Genomic DNA, 22,313 nt, shown 5'->3' with positions numbered 1-22,313 from the left:
AGAATTAATCGACGGTAGGGAAAAATTAATCACAAGAGTAATATATAGACCTCCCAATCTTGATAGAGTCAATGAGCGACTTATCTGGGATGAAATGCGCAGGGCTTCCATACACAACAAAGTCTGTATAGTAGGCGACTTTAACCTTGGCCAAATAGATTGGACTGACCTTACAGGTAACTCAGAATCAGAGGATTTTCTCGAGACGATCCAGGACTGTTTTCTAAGTCAACATATAACCGAACCCACACGGGGTAATAATATACTCGATTTAGTTCTGTCAAACAGAGAAAACCTCATTAGCAGTGTCAAGGTAGGGAACGAACTTGCAAACAGCGATCACAAAGAAATTAGATTCCAGTTAGATTTTCAGGGCAGACGTAAGGAAAATTCCACTAAAGTACCAGATTTCAGAAGGGCGAACTTTGACAGTTTAAAGAGGCAGCTGAGAGAGGGGGTGTCGCGCTTGGCCGTGAACCTGACAGATGACACCGACCTGATAACGAGATCTGAGATTGCCGAGTTCCACGACAATTTAAATAGTGAGTTACTTAATGCACAAAGGCAGAACATACCATACAAAAAACTCAGATCAGACAACAATGACCCTAAATGGATAAATAATTATTTAAAGAACATCATCGGCCAAAGGAAGGCTATAGGTAGAAGGATAAATCGTGGCGAAATTCACCTCCGGGACTATTATAGGGTATTGGCGAGTAGGGTTAAAACCGAGATAAGGAAAGCAAAGAGGAATAATGAGGTAAGGATAGCAAGGGAGGCGAAGACAAACCCCAAAGGATTCTACCAAATGTATCAAACTAAAACACGAGAAAAGATTGGACCAATACGGTCAGACACCGGCGAGCTCACTGATAACGACAGAGAAATGAGCAATAATTTGAATAAATATTTTTCAACAGTTTTCACCACCGAAAATTTAAACATGATACCCGAGGCACCGACTCTATTCAGAGATAGTGAAGAAAACAAATTAAGCGAGATAGTAGTGACTAGTAACGATGTTAGTAAGCAAATAGACAAACTAAAGCCTAATAAGTCACCTGGTCCCGATGAGATATTTGCCAGAGTATTAAAGGAATGTAAGGAAGAGCTTAGTATGCCCTTAGCAAAGTTTTAACATGTCCTTAAAAATAGGTGTAGTACCAGAATCCTGGAGGATAGCGAATGTAATACCGATTTTCAAGAAGGGGGATAGATCACTATCCTCTAACTACCGCCCAATCAATCTAACATCAATAGTAGGCAAATTACTGGAAGCAATCATTTCAAACTCTATTCGAAATCACCTGGAGAAGCACCGATTGATCAATGATTCCCAGCATGGCTTCACAAGCGGACGTTCTTGTCTAACTAATCTATTAACATTCTTTTCATCAGTTTTCGAATCGGTGGACGAGAGGCACAATTATGATGTGGTATATCTCGACTTTAGCAAAGCCTTCGACAGAGTCCCCCATGAAAGACTAATTAGAAAGGTAGAAGCTCATGGCATCAAAGGTAACATCCTTAAATGGATTAGGGCGTGGTTACAGGACAGGAAACAGCGAGTGAGCATTAACGGCACTAAGTCCCATTGGAGCAACGTCACAAGTGGAGTTCCCCAGGGCACAGTACTTGGAACCATTATTATTTATTATATACATAAACGACATAGATATCGGCATAGACAGCAACATAAGTAAATTTGCTGATGACACTAAAATGGGACGTGTTATTAAATCTGGCGAGGACTCAGCAAAACTACAGGAAGATCTAAACAAATTTCTTGAATGGTCTGAAAAATGGCAGATGAAATTCAACGTGGACAAATGTAAAGTACTCAGTATAGGAGATGTAAACAGGGAAACCAGATACCAGATGAACAATGATGCCATAGAGAAATCCGACTGCGAGAGAGATTTAGGAGTAATGATAAGTAGGAACCTTAAGCCAAGTAAACAATGTGTTTTTGCTCGTAACAAGGCTAATAAAGAACTTGGGTTCATACAGAGGAGTGTTAGTTACAAGACTAGCGAGGTCATCCTAAAACTATATCTTGCTCTTGTGAGACCACACCTGGATTACGCAGTTCAGTTCTGGTCACAGTATTACAGAATGGATATAGAATCCTTGGAAAGAATTCAGAGGAGAATGACAAGACTAATCCCGGGCATTAGGAACCTTGAGTATAGAGACAGGTTAAAGCATCTTAATTTGCACTCCCTCGAGAGACGTAGAGCGAGGGGCGACCTGATAGAGGTGTACAAGTGGAAGGCAGGGCTAAACAAAGGGGACATTACAAAGGTACTCAAACTATCCAACCAGGAGCGAACTCGTAACAATGGTTTTAAATTAGACAAATTTAGATTTAGGCGGGAAATAGGTAAACACTGGTTTGGAAACATAGTAGTGGATGAATGGAACAAGTTACCAAATATCATCATTAACTGGAATACGCTGAATAGCTTCAAACATAGGTTGGATGCTTATATGAGCAATAGGGGTTGGGTGTAAACGGGACTGCCCAGTATGGGCCAATAGTCCCGCTGCAGTTTCCTCCATTCTTATGTTCTTATGTTCTTATGTTTATTCCTCCCGCCTCGCACTGGTTTATATACCCCTGAGTTGCCAGCGATCGCTGCTCACGCAATGACAGAAATTACAAACAATCTAACTGTTACTCATTCAAGGATGACCCTCAGTTGACAAAGGTCTGGCGAATTACTAAAGTTGATTTACACAGACTAATTCAAGGTTGCGTTTGCCAGTAGAGAGTGCAATAAACGTAGTGACAACTGTGTTCGAAGGCGGGACTTACTGGGAGTGATCCCGAGGGTAAAACAGATGGGAAAACACGTCACTCCTGAGATTCTACAAGCGCCGTGGATTTGAATGTTATGTAGCGTAATATGAATTAAAATGGGTTTTAAGGAATGACAATGATGTGCGCAGTACATACGAACCTATCTCAAGAAACTTGCAAAAGGGGTGTGGTTATCTACGCTAGGCAACCTTAGAGCCAGCCAGGAGAGGGTACAGGGAGAGGATGTTTTTGAAGAGTCCAAGTGGTGTAAAATTAAATTAAAGGGAGGGGGACTTACTTATCGTCGGGTGTATCTACAGATCCCCAAACTGTGGCCCACTAAATCAAAGGAACTTAAGAACCTTAATAAACAACGCGGCGATGCTCAACCCTAGCCACCTCCTTATCATGGGGGACTTTAACTATGGCGACATCGACTGGAGAAACGAGTCCACCCCGAATGACTTGAATAACCCTGCTACTCTTTTCGTAGAAACTCTGAGAGATAATTTTCTGTTCCAACATGTTAGAGGCCCGACACATTACAGAGAGGAGCAAACACCCAAGCCACTTGACCTCATCATAGCAAACGAGGAGGGTATGGTGGCCAAACTTGAACACCTTGCCCCAGTTGGCACCAGTCACCATACAGTGTTGTCATTCAGATTTAACTGTTACCTATTTCAAGATAAGGCCAGGCCAAGGTGCAAATATTACAAGGGAAATTACAATGGGATGAGGGAAGAGATGAGGGGTATCAACTGGCCTGACTTATTAAGGTACAAGAACGCAGACACTACGCTGAATATCATAACTAGTAAAATGACCCATTTGATCGATAAATATATACCCAAGACCAAACCCAGTGCTTCTAGGAATACGAGGGGATCCCTACACATGAACCATGCGGCGGTCGACAAAATTAAGAAGAAAACCCAGAAATTCAAGACGTGGGTTGGGTCAAACGATGAGCAAGACAGGAGGATGTATGCAAGAGCCAGAAACCAAGCAAAGATAGACTGTAGGAGGCCTGAAAAGGAGTTCCAGAGGCTGGTTGCAAGCGAGGTCAAGTCAAACCCAAAGGCGTTTTACCGCTATGCAAAGTCGAAATTGAAAACGCGAGTAGGAGTATCAGACCTGAGGCTGGTGGATGGTAGTTACGCAGATTCTGACCAGGATAAAGCTGAGGCATTGAACAGCTTCTTTTCCTCAGTGTTCACAAGAGAGGATGCAACTAACCTTCCTGCGTTTGAGGACAGATGGTTCGACACAGCACTGACCCACATTGTGTTCACAGAAGAGGGTATTAGAAATAAACTGTCCAGGCTAAAGGTCCATAAGAGTCCCGGCCCTGACATGGTGCATCCTAGAGTGCTAAGAGAGTTGTGCAACGAGCTTGCAGAGCCCCTGAAGATCCTGTTTTGTAAATGCCTGGATGAACAAATGGTCCCCAGTGAATGGAAAGTGGCTTATGTGAGTCCTATCTTCAAGAAGGGCGATCGTCACTCCACGAACAACTATAGACCGGTGAGCCTGACTAGCATAATGTGTAAGGTACTTGAGAGTATTATCAGAGATGCCGCAATGGAACATCTAATACGAAACAACCTTGTAAAAGATTGCCGACACTGTTTTATGCCAGGGCGTTCTTGCTTAACACAATTGCTCAAAGTATTGGATATTTGGACCCATATTCTGGAACGGGGTGGTAATATCGACAATATTTACCTAGATTTTGCCAAGGCTTTCGACAGTGTACCCATCGAAAGGCTGAAAATCAAACTGGAAGGGTACGGAATTCGGGGAAATGTCCTAGCGTGGATAGAAGACTTTCTACATGACCGCAAGCAGTGTGTGGTGATTAATGGCACGAAATCGTCATCTGTACCTGTAACAAGTGGGGTACCACAGGGAAGTGTATTGGGCCCGCTGTTGTTTGTTTGTTTCATAAATGACATGTCTGACGTTGTACACTCCTCCATACAAATGTTTGCCGATGACGCCAAGTTATTTCGGGAATTAAGAACCAAGCGGACTGTGAAGAGCTGCAGAAGGACCTCTGTGGGCTCCAGGAATGGTCGAAGAAATGGCTGCAGAGATTCAATGTCACGAAGTATAAGTGGATGCACCTGGGGCGTACCAACGGTAAGGAGGCGTATCATATGTCCCAACGGGATGAAGAAACTGCACTAGTTGAGACTGTGTGTGAGAAGGACCTAGGTGTGTATGTTGACAATGAGCTGAAGTTCTCGGGCCATTGTGAGAAGAAGGTAAATCAGACAAATAAATTATTGGGTCTTATAAGAAGTTCGTTCAGATATCTAGACGTTCCGTCCCTCGTAACGATCTTCAGGAGTGAAGTGCTTCCCCATCTGGAGTACTGTCACTCCATCTGGTCCCCGAGATATGCTAGGGACTGTCAGTTGGTTGAAAATGTTCAAAGGAGGGCCACCAGACTGGTGCCTGCACTTTGGCACCTCAGCTACCCTGAGAGATTGGAGCGCCTGAACTTGCCTAGCTTATAGCCTACTACAGACGGGCAAGGGGGGACCTAGTTGAGGTGTATAAGCATCTCAGGGGGCACTACTCAGTTGAGTGTCCTTACTTAGAGCTGGCGGACGCTCGCCCCACAAGGGGTCACAGCTCAAGATTGAAGAAGCCGCAAGTCCAGAAAACCGTGAGGGCAAACTTTTTCGGAGTGAGGGTTGTGAACTCTTGGAACAATCTACCAGAGAGTGTTGTGACGGCACCGAGTGTGAGCTCTTTCAAGACAAGACTTGACCAACACTGGAGCGGGTTCAGGTACATTCAGGAGCCGGTGCATGCCCAGTATTTGCCAACAGTGTGTAACAGAGACGTGACCGATCGCCCGGGCGGCTAGTGAGCCGATCTTTTGGTGAAGATAAATGAAAAGAGACGTGACCGATCGCCCAAGTGGCTAACAAGCCAATCAGTGGCGAAGAGGATAAAAGTAAAAAAGTAAAAAGTAAAGTATATGGGTATAAATATCCAATGCATTGAGCAACTGTGTTAAGCAGGAGCGCCCCGGCATAAAACCGCGTATACTGTAATCCATGTAGATCCACAATGGAAACGTGGATTAAGAGTACTGTAGTGTTGTCAAAAGTAAGAAAAACAACTGAGACCTTACAATTGTGTATAAATGAGGCAGGAATTCAGATCAGAAACGTGGGACTTGATCACAATTTTGCGATGCTATATGGCAGCATGGTCTGCCATTAGACATCATATTAGGCTTACAATATCTTCCCACGCGGTAGTACCTCCCTGTTTGATTGCTGCCTACTACCTACTGCAGGCGCTCTAATCTCTTAGGGTAGCTGAGCTGCCTAAGTGCAGGCACCAGTCTGGTGGTCCTCCTTTGGAATTTTCAATCTACGTACTGACAGTCCCTAGTATATCTCGGGGACCAGACGGGATGACAGTACTCCAGACGGGAAATCACCTAATAATTTTGTTGCCTAATTCACCTTCTCCCAATGGCCCGATAACTTAAGTTCGTTGTCAACATACACACCTAGGTCCTTTTTTACATTTAGTCTCAATTAATGCAGTTTTTCGTCCCGTTGGGACAATATGATACGCCTATGTCATAAAAATGAGAGTAAATTGCTGTTAATATGGTACGTTAAGGAGCTTCATAACAGTGTTATGCACGTTGTTTAGTTTTATAAAATCCAACTACTGGAAGCTTCTATTCATTGATGTAGTATATATTTAAACAGAAAAATGCGTAAACTTCATATGTACGATAAAAACAATAATATTACCATATCTGGTACGACAACTTGGGCGGAGGAAAGTCAGTGTCTGCCCAGACCCATCAGAAGGCCAAGCAGCGGGTGCAGTAGGTTGTGTCGTCTGTTAAAGGTTGTGATTGGAGCGAAAATCAGGTAAATTAAGTCTCTTCACTCCTTTATTTTGCACTTAAGGATATAAAAAGTAATATGGGATCCATTCAAAGTTTATCTGTTAGTATGGTTTTAATTATTATTAACAACATAGTGTGTGTGTGTACATTTGCCGTGCAGCTCACCACTCATTCTATTATACTGTAATAAACAACAATAATAATACCTGTAGCTGATATTTTGTTCCTTAAAAGCTCCAGTTCTTCTAAAGAACTCATTAGCTCTCGAAACACTACAAAGTCAAAGACTTGAGACAAAGGAAGAAATACTGTATACTGCAATAAAACATCACAAAAAGTGACAGTTCGACCAGTGGTCAGTTGAAGAATTCCCGAGACTAAGGCTGATAATTCCCTAGATTGGATCAACATTCCCAAAATCCATTTTCCACACACACACACACACACACACACACACACACACACACATATATATATATATATATATATATATATATATATATATATATATATATATATATATATATATATATATATATATATATATATATATATACAGAGGAGGGTGAGATCAAGTCCACAGAGGTATAGGTAATGACCCTACTAATTTTCACAAAAGCACCACGGCGGTCGGTAGTCAGGTCAGAGGGAGAGACTGACCTAACCTCACCTGGTTACAAATCTTCTTAATTACAAAGTTGTCCAATTTGTACATACCATTACTCAAATTCATGTTAACGGATTCGGCATGTTTAATGAGACTAGATTCTATATTGTTCCTACTGTCAATTGAATTACAAGGTAATATTGAGGAGGCATTATCCCAGTCAATGCAATGTTTATTATCCCTCAGATGAACAAACAGAGCATTGGATTCCTGGCCTGTCCTAACACTATATTTATGCTGTTTAAGTCTAGTTACAAGATCTTTACCTGTCTGGCCTAAGTAAAACATATTACATTCCTTGCAAGGGACTTTATAAATGCAACCAATTGTGTTGTTGGGGGAGTTCTTGATTAACACTTGTATACCAGTGCATGAGTTTTTAAATGCCACATTGTGTTGAATCTTCCAAATATTATATAAATGATGTCAGACGACAGACCTTGGCAGAGCCGACGAGCTGATTTTCAAAAAAATTTCACTATTTGTGCATTACACATCGAGGGAGTCTCATTCCAATCTTCCGTATACTGTATAGTCTTTGAGTGTTCATAATAATGCTAAGAAGTGTCTCACAGGTGTTTATGATAACCAGGTGTCTGAAGTATTTTAAGGATGCAAGGCATCCATCAGGTGCTAACACTAATGATGACCTGAGGTAATTCACAAGTGATTTTAATGATTAGTGATTTCCATTGACTGAAATGTGTTCAGAATGATGCCATGACTAATAATGATGCTAAAGGAATTTATGGGTGCTCATAGAGATCCCAAGTAAATCACAGGTAGTCATAGTGATCTCAAGTGACTCCAAGATGCTCATATTACCAATGAATTATGAATTACAGATGCCTGTGATAAGACCCAATGATTTGCCTTGTGGATGGGTGTATGGTGCCATGTAAAACAGCACTCTTGTTAATTTGACACAAACTTAATAAATTTGTTACATAACAGAATGAGTGTTAGACTAATTTGATTTCTGTTGTATATATTTTGTACAGATTCATAAAACAAACTTTTTTTTTATAATGGTGGATTATGGGCTGTGTAACTGATTTCTTTCTTTTGCAGTATAGACTTTCTACTTTTCAGTAGGAAGTAAGAATGGAGTGGTCTAGGCTTGTGAGTCTGGGGCGTGTTGAGGACATGGAGAAGAAGCGTGTTGAAGCCCATGGGAACTCACAGATAGATTGGACCAAGATGGACACACTGACTACCCAATTCATGAAGTCACATCGCAGTTTGGCTGAGGCAAACCAGAGTTACTCAAGTACGTCACCTACCTCCCTCACTTCTTATTTATTATACTTTAAATTTTTGTGGTATATTTGTATGACCTACAACTTGTACCTTATTTGAAAAGCAAGTTACTTTCTTTTTTTCATGTTTGTGATCAAAACTTTAGTAGATATTGCAGCATCTGTTTTGCAGATGCAAGAATGAGCAAAAGAACCCCAGCAACTGGAAATGGCTCATGTGAATCCTATATTCAAACAGAGAGATTGTCACCGCATGAACAATTGACTTAACCCATAACTATGTCTTCGTTTGTGTGCTGCAATACATTCTGGGGTAAAGCTGGGGTTTGGTCAGCCATCTTTGTTTTTATTCCACTTAACTTACAAGCGCTGCTTGATATAGTTACAGTAATTTGCTGATAAATTGCCAAAAGTAAACTTTTGTGCTGAATTGTTTCAACAGCAAGGTTTCTATCAGCCACCAGTCAATGATAGAGAGAAAACTAAAAAAAAATAAAAAATTCAGAAATGATCATGATTTATTTCCATTTTGTCTATACTCCTGTTTCACCATATTGTTGCCTCTGCATCAAAGAAAAATAAAACTTGATTAAAGTGTGACCTCATAAAGTGTTGCTACTATAACCAAAGGCAGAAATATGGTGATGGATAATACTGTATGGGTAATTGTTAGTGTTTGGACCACATCAGAGTCAATGGCGTAACCCAAATGCTGTGCACCCAAACATTGGTGTGCAGTGGTGTTATCTGTGGTTGTATTACAATTTTAATGTAATTTTTTTATGAATAGAAAAAAAATTAGGTCATGTTATATTTACTTTTACTTATCCTCTTCGCCACTCATCGGCTTGTTAGCCGCTTAGGTGGCCGGTCACGTCTCTGTTACATACCGGTACTATTAACAAGTATACTATACTGTGCATGTACTGGCTCCAGAACGTATCTGTACCTGTGCCAGTGTTGGTCAATTCTGGTCTTGAAACAGCTCACACTCGATACCGTCACAACACACTCTGGCAGATTGTTCCAAGAGTTTACAATTCTCACTCTGAAAAGGTTTGTCCTCTCAATTATCTGGAATTGTGGCTTCTTCAAACTTTAGCTATGACTCCTAGTGGGGCAGGCTCTGCCTGCTCTAGGTACAGACATTCGACTGAGTAGTGCTCTCTGAGATGCTTGTAAACTTCAATTCGCCCCCCAGGCCCCGTTGTGGGTCGTCTGACCTGTGCCCGGGTGGGCTAATTCCCGTAAAATAGTACAGGTATGAGCTAGGCAGTTTCATGCATTCTAATCTCTGGGTAACTGAGGTGCTGTAATATATATAATTGTCACTAGAGGCACTCATCATGAACTTGATGAGGGATACCAATAGTAAGAAGGTGTATCACGCATCCCAACATGATGCAGAAACATAAATAACCAAGACCTCATAATGTTCTTCAAAAGTGAGGTGTTCCCAGACAGATCAGAATGCCTGCAGTTGCTAGGTTATACTATAGAGGACGTTATTTGGTCAAGTGTTCATATCTTGAATTAGCTAATGCCTGACCTACTCAAAGTTGAAGAAGCCACAAGTTCAGAATATTGGAGTTAGATTTGTGAGCTTTTGGCATAACCTGTCAGAGAGTATTGTGATAGCACCAAGTGAGAACTCATTTAAGACCAGACTTTTTTTTTATTTTTATTTTTATTTTTATTTTTTATTTTTTATGGGGATTAGCCCACCCGGGCACAGGTCACTGACCCACATCGGGGCCTGGGGGGCGAAAATTTAATAATAATAGTAATTCATAGTAAATGAAATTTATCATAAAAAGTAAAATAAAATAATAATAATAATAACAACACTGTAATAATGATAATAAAGAAAAGAAAAACAATAATCAATAGTGAGAAATGCTATATGTATAATATGTTGTGTTGTCAATAGTAAGAGAAACAATTGAGATCCTGTAATTGTGTGTAAATGAGGCAGAAAGACAGATCAGCAACCTGGGACTTGGTCACAATATTCGTGATGCCATATGGCAGCAGGGTCTACCATTAGACAACACATTATGCTTCCAATATCTTCCTAGGCGGTAGTACCTCCCTGTTTGATAGCTACCTACGTGCAGATTCAGATAAATTCTGGAACCACTGCATGTCCAGTATTTGCTAACATTATGTAACAGCACTGTGACTGACCACCCAAGCGGCAAACAGTGGTCCCTCGGTTAACGAACACAATTCGTTCCAGAAGGTCGTTCTTTAACCAAAAATTTTGTTAACCGAAACCATTGTTTCAATGGGATTTTGGGTAATTGGTTCTAGCTCTCTGAAAATTACATACAAAGTAAAAAAAAATGCAGTAAAGTACACTTACTTTGAGGTGTGTATGTAGAAGGCTCCTGGTTGATGATGATGGGAATTAGAAGTGGGGGTGGAGGAGAAGGGAGAAGAGAAGGAAGTGGGGGTGGAAGAGAAATCACCCCATGCTTGATGCTGTCATTTCACCCGTAAAATTTTAAGTTCACTGGGTGTAATTCAAGATTATTTTCTTTAAATCAACACTGCTCTGCACTATATATTGTCAATATGTTAAATAAATTTCAGAATGACCAATAATTGTACTGTAAAAACGTAAAAATACTCTGTGTTCAAAAGACCCGCAAGCAAGATGTTTCCTCCACTGAACGGAGATACAAACTGAGGCCTTGGTGGGTGAGTAAAGTGGCTGATGGGCGCACCAAAAACTATTTCCCTGTACTGCAATTATGTTAAATACAGTGAGTGTTAAAATTGCTAAAAAAATTAATATAAAACTTGGAAAATTATTGAATAGTACAACCTTCTTGATATTTACTCCAATTGTAATGAATGTAAGCCCTAGATCCAATTTCTGTATTGGCGGACTAATCTTCCAGCTGGTGAGCAAGCCAGAGCATGTCGAAACATTTTCGTAAGAATTTCGTTAACCGAATTTTTGTTCGTTAACCGAAATGAAGATTCTTATGGAAGGTAATTCGTTCACTGAGGCGTTCGTTAACCGAGGGACCACTGTATATGGCTGAAGTGCTAACTATACAGTAGTGAAAAAATATGCTGGCATTCATATTATTTTTATATCAATCAAAATATAAAGTAAAATTAAGTAAGTGTATAGTGTGAGAACCTTGTATTGTGTACTGTGTGAGAACAACATTGCGCAATTTCATTTCGTGTTTTTGAATTTCGCGAGCACTACCTAATGTAACCAAGTCTTATATTTGGCGTTAAAATATCGTGAGTTTCGCGAGATCCAGCAAGCTGAATGCTGGCCACCGTCTTGAATGATGCCACAGCCCTCATACCAGTTAGTCATTTTTGCTACAACGTGTGTTTTGTCAACGCGAATTGGTTGTAACGCAATTGATGAATAGAGGAACGCTGTTTGTAAAATGCAAACTTTTGCATATGAATGTTGGCTATAGCGCGATTCCATCCTCAACGTTTTAAGCGTGGCGCGGTGTTATGTAATGTTTACAGTTTACGTTCGACATCACATGTTCAATTGATTCGTGTCTTTTGTTTGTGAAGTGTTTTTTGAGAGGTACTCTGTAAATTTTGTTCTTTTTTTGCAAATTTAGCTGTTACCCATAAATACTTTATGAAAAGAATAAGTAAAAAGAATGTTTCACAGTGAGGACTAATAACGGTTTACACCAGCGCTCCCTATTTACTTAACATGATCAGTTGAATCGCGCGGTTTCTGTCGATTACTCCGTGATTTTTGCTGATTTCTCCAATTTTGTTGTATTAGTGATGAATATGGAAAGACAATGTAAGAAGAATGTTTCAAAGAAGCGTTCTGTTGATCGAATTGCCAGTGGTGAACGTAAAAGGGGTTTACAGAATGCAACTATCGCCATCTTAGCGACCGCCCGGGCTGTTATTGTGTGCTTTTTTGGGTGGTGCTACCACCTGTTGAGTCAAGATAATGGCTTCTACCTCTACTAGGGGCCCTACTGGTGCTGGTGGGACAGACCCACCTAAGCGGCCAAATAAGGAAAAGGAGAAGCAGGACTATCATAAAGGAGTTAAGTTTGCCAAGTACTCGATGCAGGATAAGCAGCGTGTGATTAAGTTGCTTGAGGAGGGCCTAAAAACTAGTTTCCGGAAAGCACAATCAGGTCAATAAAGGCAGAATTTGTATAATTTGGAGGTTATAAATGGGAAAATCAGAGGTTGATGTAGAGTGGCCAGCCTATACAGTATTGTTATTTTTCCCATTAGTTTATGTATTTGCATTTGGCGTAATTTTTCCAGTCTATATTACTCGCGAAATACAAGATCTTACTGTACTGTGTGGTGTGAGAACACTGTATTATGTGTTGTGAGAGTATTATATATAGTACTTTACAGTGTTAGAACACTGTACATTAGTGTGTATTGTGAGAACATTATATACTGTATGGTGTGAGTCTTTTTTAGCACATATTGTTAACAAATGCATGAATTATTCACTTCAGCCTTGGAGGAATTGATCACTATTATGGATAGAGAAGAGGTTGAATTAAAAGCTCAGCTACATCACCTGAAGGTTTCCACTCAACCTTATACAGCAAGAGGTCCACAACACTGTACAACTGAGGCTAGGCAAGTCACCACCTCCATGTTTGTGTAGATAAGAAAGGATTAGAACACAGTGTGAACTAATGATATGAGGCGTCCCGCATCATAAGGTGCATTCAGACCATCCGGGCAAAACCCGTTTTTTGTTGGAAAGCACTATTTTCGGCCTAGCTCTATACGAAGGTAGTTGATAAGATCTCCTTATTACACTGTAAATAGGGTTGAAAGCCCTTTGAAAATAGTGTAGAACATCGATTTGTGGCAGACAGGAAATTATGGGCTTGGCTTTTGCTTCATGAGGTGCTCACATCCCGTCAATGAGTGAGTGAGTGAGTGAGAGGAGCGGGTGGCCAATCACAGCGGCCGGCCTTCAGCCTCCTCCTCCGTCTCGGCCAATGGCAGTAAGCGTCTGCTATCTACATCACGGCCCCTCCAGCCAATGAAGCGGAATCCCTCTCTCCCTCTCCCTCAGTTCTCCATTTTTGTGGCAGGAACTGCACTATGATCACGATTAAAGTAAAAACCCATAAGCGGGTGAGAGTTTTGTTGCTTCAAGTCAACATTGCAACAGCTTTTACTTTTTACTTTTATTCTCTTCACCACTGATTGGCTCGTTAGCTGCTTGGGCAATTGGTCACGTCTCTGTTACGCACTGTTGGCAAGTACTGGTTCATGTGTAGGGATCCCATCGTATTCCTAGAGGCACTGGGTTTGGCCTTGGGTATATATATTTATCGATCAAATGGGTCACTAAAAGTTATGATATTCAGCGTAGTGTCTGTGTTCTTGTGCCTTTATGAGTCAGGCCAGTGGATAATCCTCATCTCTTCCCTCATCCCGTTGTAATTTCCCTTGTAATGTTTGCACCTTGGCCTGGCCTTATCTTGAACTAGGTAACAGTTAAATCTGAATGGCAACACTATATGGTGACTGGTGCCAACTGAGGCAAGGTGTTCCAGTGCATTACTTCATGATGTGCTACCTGCCATCTGCAAGTATAGTCCTTTAGCTTCAAAATACATAAAAAATGATTGCTGTATCTCAAAAAAAAAAAAATATGCATGTTTAAAGTCGGAAAAACTTTAAACACAGTTTCTCGTTTTCAAATTTGGGCGCAAATAACCCATATGATGTGAGGTGCCTCATATACAGTACAGTATTGCATATTGTTTGGTATGAATATCATCACTTGCACAAACACCCCATTTTCTGTGAGGTTTTCATAATTAGGCCCTGTCAAAATATCTTGCCTTTTCCTTTCTCTCCCATCATATTTTTATATGTGTTCTCCATAAATATTGAACTGTTAAAAATATTCAAAGTTTATGGATATGTGTTCCTTTACCAGGCAATATTAGGTGAATAAGGACAAGATTTATGTTTTAAAGGTTAAAAGCTAAAATGAAGAATGTATTTCAAGTATACAGTAGCTTCTTCATGTTCTCTCTAACTTTTCGACCTCTCAAGATAATGTGATGCATGTTTATAAGCATGTGTATCATCACTGGACTCACAAGTACACTTTTTATATAATTTTCTTGTTTTACAACAGCCTCCAATCAAGTGTGGAACTGATTAGGGTGCAGATTGGAGATGAACAGCAGGAAAAACTAGTGATGGAAAATGAGCTGGAATCCCTCAACAAAAGACTGGAAGAAGTACAGCAAAGCTATCTTGATAAGCTGGACAAGATCAAGGTACAGTTGTAAGGGACTCTTTTTTTTATTTTTTATTTATTCTTTTTAATCTTTATTCTTCAATACTTATATACTTGCTTCATATCTATATTTTATATTAATCTTCTCTTGTGTATACAGGTATATTAATAATTTTATTTTCTAAGTCTTTCTCTCTATAAGTATATACCCTATCTTTATTTCTTTGTTTATATTTTCTATGTTAATATTCTTTTCTATACTTTTTTCCTTCTGTCATATATATTTTTGTATTTTCTGAATTTTATATCCTTTCTCTCTCAATTTATTATCATGCTTTAGTTATATTCTATACCATGGATTAGTCTGGGAAAACCATGTCATTCTTACTACTGTATAACACTTATTTTACTTACAACGATAGCCTGCCACCACCTAGACTTTTATTAGAATATAATATATTTCATTGAACTGTTAGGTAGCATGCTAGCGAGCTCCTAGGCACGTGAGTTACAATATTTATTTTCTGAGAACCATCGGGTAGAAGGAATAGAGTGGTGATACTCGTTGTTTACTGATTCAATATTTATTAACAAAAGGAGTGACCAAGATGTTAAATAAGTACACTCAGACAAGACTGGACCCCTTAGGTCTCACTTTACAATTCATAAAATAAATCTTCAGTTACTTATTACATCATTAATCAATGTTAAATTATTTCTTTGACAAATAAGGTGGTTATTTTACACGGTCAGATAGGACTGGACCCTTAGGTCTTACTTTTACATGTAGCAAAATAAATCTTCAATTTTTGGTTACAACATTAAACAATCATTATATTATTTTATTGTCAATACAGATGGTTATATGACACACTTGATAATATCCCCAATTAAGATATTATGTAGCACATCATGTTATTTCGGATTGAACAACATGGCACTTTAACTAGAACTCAGTTGGTAGTACATTTGAATAATGTACTCACAACCCACATAACATGTTATTACTGGTACTATCAATATTTATGGGTTCACTACTCAACATGGGATAACTATATTTCTGCTAATTATCCCCAATCATATACAACAATAATACTTCGGCCCATATAACTGTAAGGAGTGCCCCAGGGTGTCACACTGGTGTCACCACAACAAACGAAGAGCGCTGTTAGGGTCGGTTGCGGTCTGTGACACTGTGAGGGAGTTCGGGCCTAGTTCCCAGGGTGCGTACTCGTACAATTTAATCGTGCCGAATTAACGACATCCTGCAAGACAGCCAGCTGGTTTGCAGCTTCCGGTCCCCCAGTGACTGTCGGGTATTCAGCTAACACACACACTGTGCCTGAGATATGATGGAGAGCGTCAGAGATGTCACAAAAATAACTCAATCACCAATAATCTTTCGTCTAGTAACGACAGATGATAATTATGTTATATTAATTCTTTCACTGGGTAAATGATAATTTCACTGTTACAACATGAAAACTGATATTCACAAAATGCACTAAGTTAAACTGACTTAATATGATGGGTGTGGGAACATACACTTACCTGAGATATGATGGAACAGCGTCAGAGATGTAACGCTGCTCCGCGTACACGAGTCTATATACGGCTAACCGGCAACTCAGGCCTGTGCGCTACACATACCAGAAAGACTAATCACGCAATGACAGAAATTACATTCAACTCAGTCGCTGTACATTTAACTATGAAAATCAATGCCATGGTTCAGGTGAATTTCTGATGTCTATTTTTATAATCTAATCAGAGATTCAGCTTGCCAGGAAGAAGTGAAATACACACACTGTTAACAGTAGTTCTTCCAATATAAGAAGAATTTATAGACAAGGACCCTCTATGGCAGGGGTTCTTCACCTGGGGTCCATGGATGGGCTTCAGGGGGTCCGTGAAGGTCAGATAAAAATTTAACATTTATCTTCAATCCAAACAACAACAACCTTCACATTGAAATGAACTTTTGAGCAGAATTAAAGTTTTGTTTTGTTTAATTTGCACAAGATGATTGTATTTCATTTTTGCATGGAGTGGCCATTAATTTTTGCATAAAAAAGTGTGAAACATAATTCTTTGTTAAGATTGTTTACTTTATTCATACTTTGTGTATGTCATACACTGTATGAGGCAATGAATTTTCAATAAAATAAAGTATACTCATTGCATGCAAAGTTGTGCTTATGTGCATTTTTCTAGGGATGGTGGTCCATAGCTTTCACCAGATTCCCAAAGGGGTCCGTGACTCAAAAAAGGTTAAGAACCCATAGAGTCTATGGGTATAGGTTGAGATTTTAGAGATAAGAAGTTTGACATGTTCTTTCAGGAGATTAATGGCTTTCTTGAATAGACAACTGACACTAACTAAACTACAAGCATCAGATTCTCTGATGTTTGGGCATCGAAATGATCTAATTTCAGTAGTTCTCAGATATTCATGGCTATCCCCAGGGACAATATCATCGGATGCCATTCATACTGGCAGACCTGCTAGCCGCTTGGGCGATCGGTAACGTCTCCGTTCCGCACTGTTGGCAAGTACTGGGCATGCACCGGCTCCTGAATGTACCTGAACCCGCTCCAGTGTTGGTCAAGTCTTGTCTTGAAAGAGCTCACACTCGGTGCCGTCACTTTACAAGTGTTATGAACAATAAAGACAGATAAAGCTTTCAACATCACTCACAAAGGAGTGCTTTAACTGTAATCAGACATATTTAAGTTGACTCAAAACAATGTTGTTCTCTCACACATTCAGATTTACTTTATAGAGAGGTTGGTTTCAGGAAGTCAGAGAAAATGGACGGCACCTAAGCTCGGGAGCGAAGAGAAAACGGACGCCTCAGACGGGAGACTCGATAAAGAAGGCACAGCTACATGTTTTGTGGGCTATCGAGTGTAATATGAATCGTCTGATTTTACGTTATCTAACATATCCGACCGCGGTCATTACAACAGTACTTTGGTTTCTTATACAAATGTTGATTCAATGATTACGTTACTTTTATCCTCTTCACCACTGATCGGCTCGTTAACTGCTTGGGCGATCGGTCACAACTCTGTTACGCACTGTTGGCAAGTACTGGGCATGCACCGGCTCCTGAATGTACCTGAACCTGCTCCAGTGTTGGTCAAGTCATGTCTTGAAAGAGCTCACACTCGGTGCCGTCACAACACTTTCAGGTAGATTGTTCGTAGAGTTCACAACTCTCACTTCGAAAAAGTTTGCCCTCACGGTTTTCTGGACGTGCAGCTTCTTCAATCTTGAGCTGTGACCCCCTTGTGGGGCAAGCGTCTGCCAGCTCCAAGTAAGGACACTCAACTGAGTAATGCCCCTTGAGATGCTTATACACCTCAATTAGGTGGCCCCTTCCTCATCTGTAGTATAAGCTAGGCAAGTTCAGACACTCCAATCTCTCAGGGTATTTGAAGTGCCCAAGTGCAGGCACCAATCTAGTGGTCCTCCTTTAAACATTTTCAACCAACTGACAGTCCCTTGCATATCTCGGGAACCAGACGGGGTGACCGTACTCCAGATGGGGAAGCACTTCACTCTTGAAGATCGTTACGAGGGACGGGCTGTCTAGATATCTGAATGACCTTCTTGTAAGACCCAATAATTTATTTGCCTGATTTACCTTCTTCTCGCAATGGCCCGAGAACTTCAGCTCATTGTCAACATACACACCTAGGTCCTTCTCACATTCAGTCTCAAAAAGTGCAGTTCCTTCATCCCGTTAGGACATATGATACCCCTCCTTACCGTTGGTACCAGGGCTGGATTAAGCATAATAGGGGCCTGAGGCACAGATCAACTTGGGGCCCCCTACCCTCAAGATATATATATATCAAGTACAAAACATACCAAAATTTATCAATGATTTCATCAATATTAAGCTTCTGCAAAATAACACATTCAATGTTCATAAGAGACAGAAAATTGAGACATGCTAGGACATCGTTGAATGAAGTTCATGTTTTATATGCTTCAACTTCGAGAATGTTTGGATTTGGGGGCCCCTTAGAGTCGGGGGGGCCTGAGGTCAGTGCCTCAAGTGCCTCATGGTTAATCCGGCACTGGTTGGTACGCCCCAGGTGCATCCTCTTACACTTCGTGACATTGAATCTCAGCAGCCATTTCTTTGACCAATATTGGAGCTCACAGAGATCCTTCTGCAGCTCTTCACAGTCCGTATGGTTCATGATTTCCTGAAATAACTTGGTGTCATCGGCAAACATTTGTATGGAGGAGTGTACAACATCAGGCATGTCATTTATGAGGCAAACAAAGAACAGCGGGCCCAATACACTGCCCTGTGGTATCCCGCTTGTGACAGGTACATATGATGATTTCGTGCCATTAATCACCACACACTGCTAGCGGTCATGTAGAAAGTCTTTTATCCACGCCAGGACATTTCCCCAAATTCCATACCCTTCCAGTTTGATTTTCAGCCTTTCGTGAGGTACACTGTCAAAAGCCTTGGCAAAATCTAGGTATATGTAGTTGATATTACCACCTCGTTCCAAAATATGGGTCCAAATATCCAATACCTTGAGCAATTGTGTTAAGCAGGATCGCCCCGGCATAAAACCGTGTTGGGAATCTTTTACAAGGTTGTTTTGTAGTAGATGTTCCATCGTGGCATCTCTGATAATACTCTCAAGTACTTTACATATTATGCTGGTCAGGCTCACCGGTCTTTAGTTGTTCGTGGAGTGACGATCGCCCTTCTTGGAGATAGGTCTCACATAAGCTACTTTCCAATCACTGGGGACCTTTTGTTCATCCAGGCATTTGCAAATCAGGATCTTCAGGGGCTCGGCAAGCTCGTTGCACAACTCTCTTAACACTCTAGGATGCACCATGTCAGGGCCGGGACTCTTATGGACCTTTAGCCTGGACAGTTTATTTCTAATACCCTCTTCTGTGAACCCAATGTGGGTCAGTGCTGTGTCGAACCGTCTGTCCTCAAACGCAGGAAGGTTAATCGCATCCTCTCTTGTGAACACCGAGGAAAAGAAGCTGTTCAATGCGTCGGCTATATCCTGGTCAGAATCGGCTTAACTACCATCTTCAAGCCTCAGGTCTGATACTCCTACTCGCATTTTTAATTTTGACTTTGCATAGCAGTAAAACGCCTTTGGGTTTGACTTGGCCTTGCTTGCAACTGTCCTCTGGAACTCCTTTTCAGCCCTTCTACACTCTGCCTTTGCTTGGTTTCTGGCTCTTGCATACATCCTCCTGTCCTGCTCATCTTTTGACCCAACCTACATCTTGAATTTCTGGGTTTTCTTCTTAACTTTGTCGACCGCCGCATGGTTCATGTGTAGGGATCCCCTCATATTCCTAGTGGCACAGGGTTTGGCCTTAGGTATATATTTATCGATCAATTGGGTCAATTTACTAGATATGATATTCAGCGTAGTGTCTGCATTCTTGTGCCTTAATGAGTCAGGCCAGTGGATACCCCCCATGTCTTCCCTCATCCCGTTGTAATTTCCCTTGTAATATTTGCACCTTGGCCTGGCCTTATCTTGAACTAGGTAACAGTTAAATCTGAATGACAACACTATATGGTGACTGGTGCCAACTGGGGCAAGGTGTTCCAGTTTGGCCACCATACCCTCCTTTGAGTTATGATGAGGTCTAATGACTTGGGTGTTTGCTCCTCTCTGTAATGTGTCAGGTCTCTAACATGTTGGAACAGAAAATTATCTCTCAGAGTTTCTACAAAAAGAGTAGCAGGGTTATTCAAGTAATTTGAGGTGAACTCATTTCTCCAGTCGATGTCGCCATAGTTAAAGTCCTCCATAATAAGGAGGTGACTAGGGTTGAGTATTGCCGCGTTGTCTATTAAGGCCCTTAAATTCCTTTGATTTAGTGGGCCACAGTTTGGGGATTTGTAGATACAGTTATACCCAGCTTAACGCGGTTTCACTTAACGCGATTTCTCATATACGCGGTGCCTCGCCAGAACCGAACTTTCACTTAACGCGGTTCATCTACTCATATACGCGGGAAGCGGCGCGGGCACGATGCGCACAAGGTCGCCCAGTCATCAAAACATTACCGAGTTCTTCACCCGCCACCCACCACAGCCAGCCCAAGTCAGTGATAGTGATAATTATAGTGAGGATATGGACTTATATGGACTTTGAGGGGTTTGACAAAGAGGCCCTGCAAGCCTCTGTGGTGGATAATGATATAATTGGTACAAGTGATACAGGTGAGGGCCAATAATCTGCCCTCTGCCTCGGAACCAACCCCCCATCCCCGTGTGCCCAGCCATCTTTTCTACTAATGTAAGTGTTAAAAAACCTAATATTATTTATATTTCTCTTAATTATTAATTGTGTGTGCATACCATCATAAAGTTAAGATAATATTTTTCTACAGCATAGTTGTGTGTCGTCAAAAAGTGGAGTTTGGGGGTCGGGCCAGTCTCTCTTGGAATTAATTCCATATGTTCTGTTGTTCACTTAACGCGGTACCCTGTGGGTTCAATTGACCGCGTTAAGCGGGGTACAACTGTACACTCGACGATAAGTAAGTCCCCCTCCCTTTAATTTAATTTTACACCACTTGGACTCTTCAAAAACATCCTCTCCCTGTACCCTCGCCTGGCTAGCTCTAAGGTCTTGCCTAGTATAGATAACCACACCCCTCTTGCAGGTTTCTTGATAATGGCTCGTAAATGAGTCATATCCGTCAATACTGAACTCGCATTCCTCTGGGTCGATTTTCCTATTCTTGTACAACAGTTCTACAACTCCTATAATATCTGGTTGGTGTACCTTCAGTAGTGTTTCAAACTCCTCTCTCTTATCAAGGAACATGTCAATATTAGTGTACATGACATTCAAGCCGGAATTTGTTCTCGGTAATGTCTGCTCTTAGTAGTAACCCCGCTCCCCCCCTCCCCTCATTCTCAGAAGCTGCAGCATTTGCTAAGTACACTGTATTTTGCAGGGTGTGGTTTGAAATGTCAGTGTTTACATGGCGCTCGCCTCCTACCGGCTGGTAGGCGGAGCTGATGCCACCTCCCGGGTGGGGGGTGTGCTGCTGCCCCCTGGCCCTGTGTCGGCACACTTGGTTCCACTACCGTCTCCCTGAATATAACCCATGTACACCCATCCCCGTTCCTCCTTGACTCCTCCCTCTTCTGCTTCAAGTGCTGCAGGAGCTTCTTGTGCTGTTCCCTCTGCATTAACGTGCGATCTGGGTGAATGAATACACTCTGAGATGCCTCGCTTGGTAAGTTTTTTGCCTGCCGAATAACCTCCCATTTCTCCTCCTCACTCACTAGTGTGATCCTGAGGGGGCGAGGCTTATCCCTCTGCTTTTGTCCCAGCCTCCTCACATCCTGAGGCGGTGATGGCATCTTCAGAACCTCTGTACAAATATTCTTAAACTGCATCTTATC

The 22,313-nt window shown here is 41.1% G+C and overlaps 1 protein-coding gene and 1 long non-coding RNA gene across 2 annotated transcripts in view; both read left to right on the top strand.

Annotated features, from left to right (window-relative positions):
* The first annotated feature begins 6,629 nt into the window (after window positions 1-6,629).
* Window positions 6,630-13,236, top strand: LOC121863246. The gene is made up of 3 exons (XR_006088363.1): window positions 6,630-6,720; window positions 8,458-8,635; window positions 13,115-13,236. It is a non-coding gene; the product is annotated as an uncharacterized LOC121863246 (long non-coding RNA).
* A 276-nt stretch (window positions 13,237-13,512) lies between these two features.
* The window catches only part of LOC121863327, a 45,214-nt gene continuing 36,413 nt past the window's right edge, over window positions 13,513-22,313 (top strand). The window contains exons 1-2 of the mRNA XM_042361951.1: window positions 13,513-13,538; window positions 14,770-14,914. Coding sequence (XP_042217885.1) covers window positions 13,513-13,538; window positions 14,770-14,914 — 171 coding nt within the window. The remainder of the gene's footprint in view (window positions 13,539-14,769; window positions 14,915-22,313) is intronic.

The sequence above is a fragment of the Homarus americanus genome, unplaced genomic scaffold (genome assembly GCF_018991925.1).
Source record: "Homarus americanus isolate GMGI-L3 unplaced genomic scaffold, GMGI_Hamer_2.0 scaffold46197, whole genome shotgun sequence".
NCBI lineage: Eukaryota > Metazoa > Arthropoda > Malacostraca > Decapoda > Nephropidae > Homarus > Homarus americanus.
The sequence above is the reverse complement of the archived record's forward strand: the minus strand, read 5'-3'. Positions and strand labels throughout refer to the sequence as shown.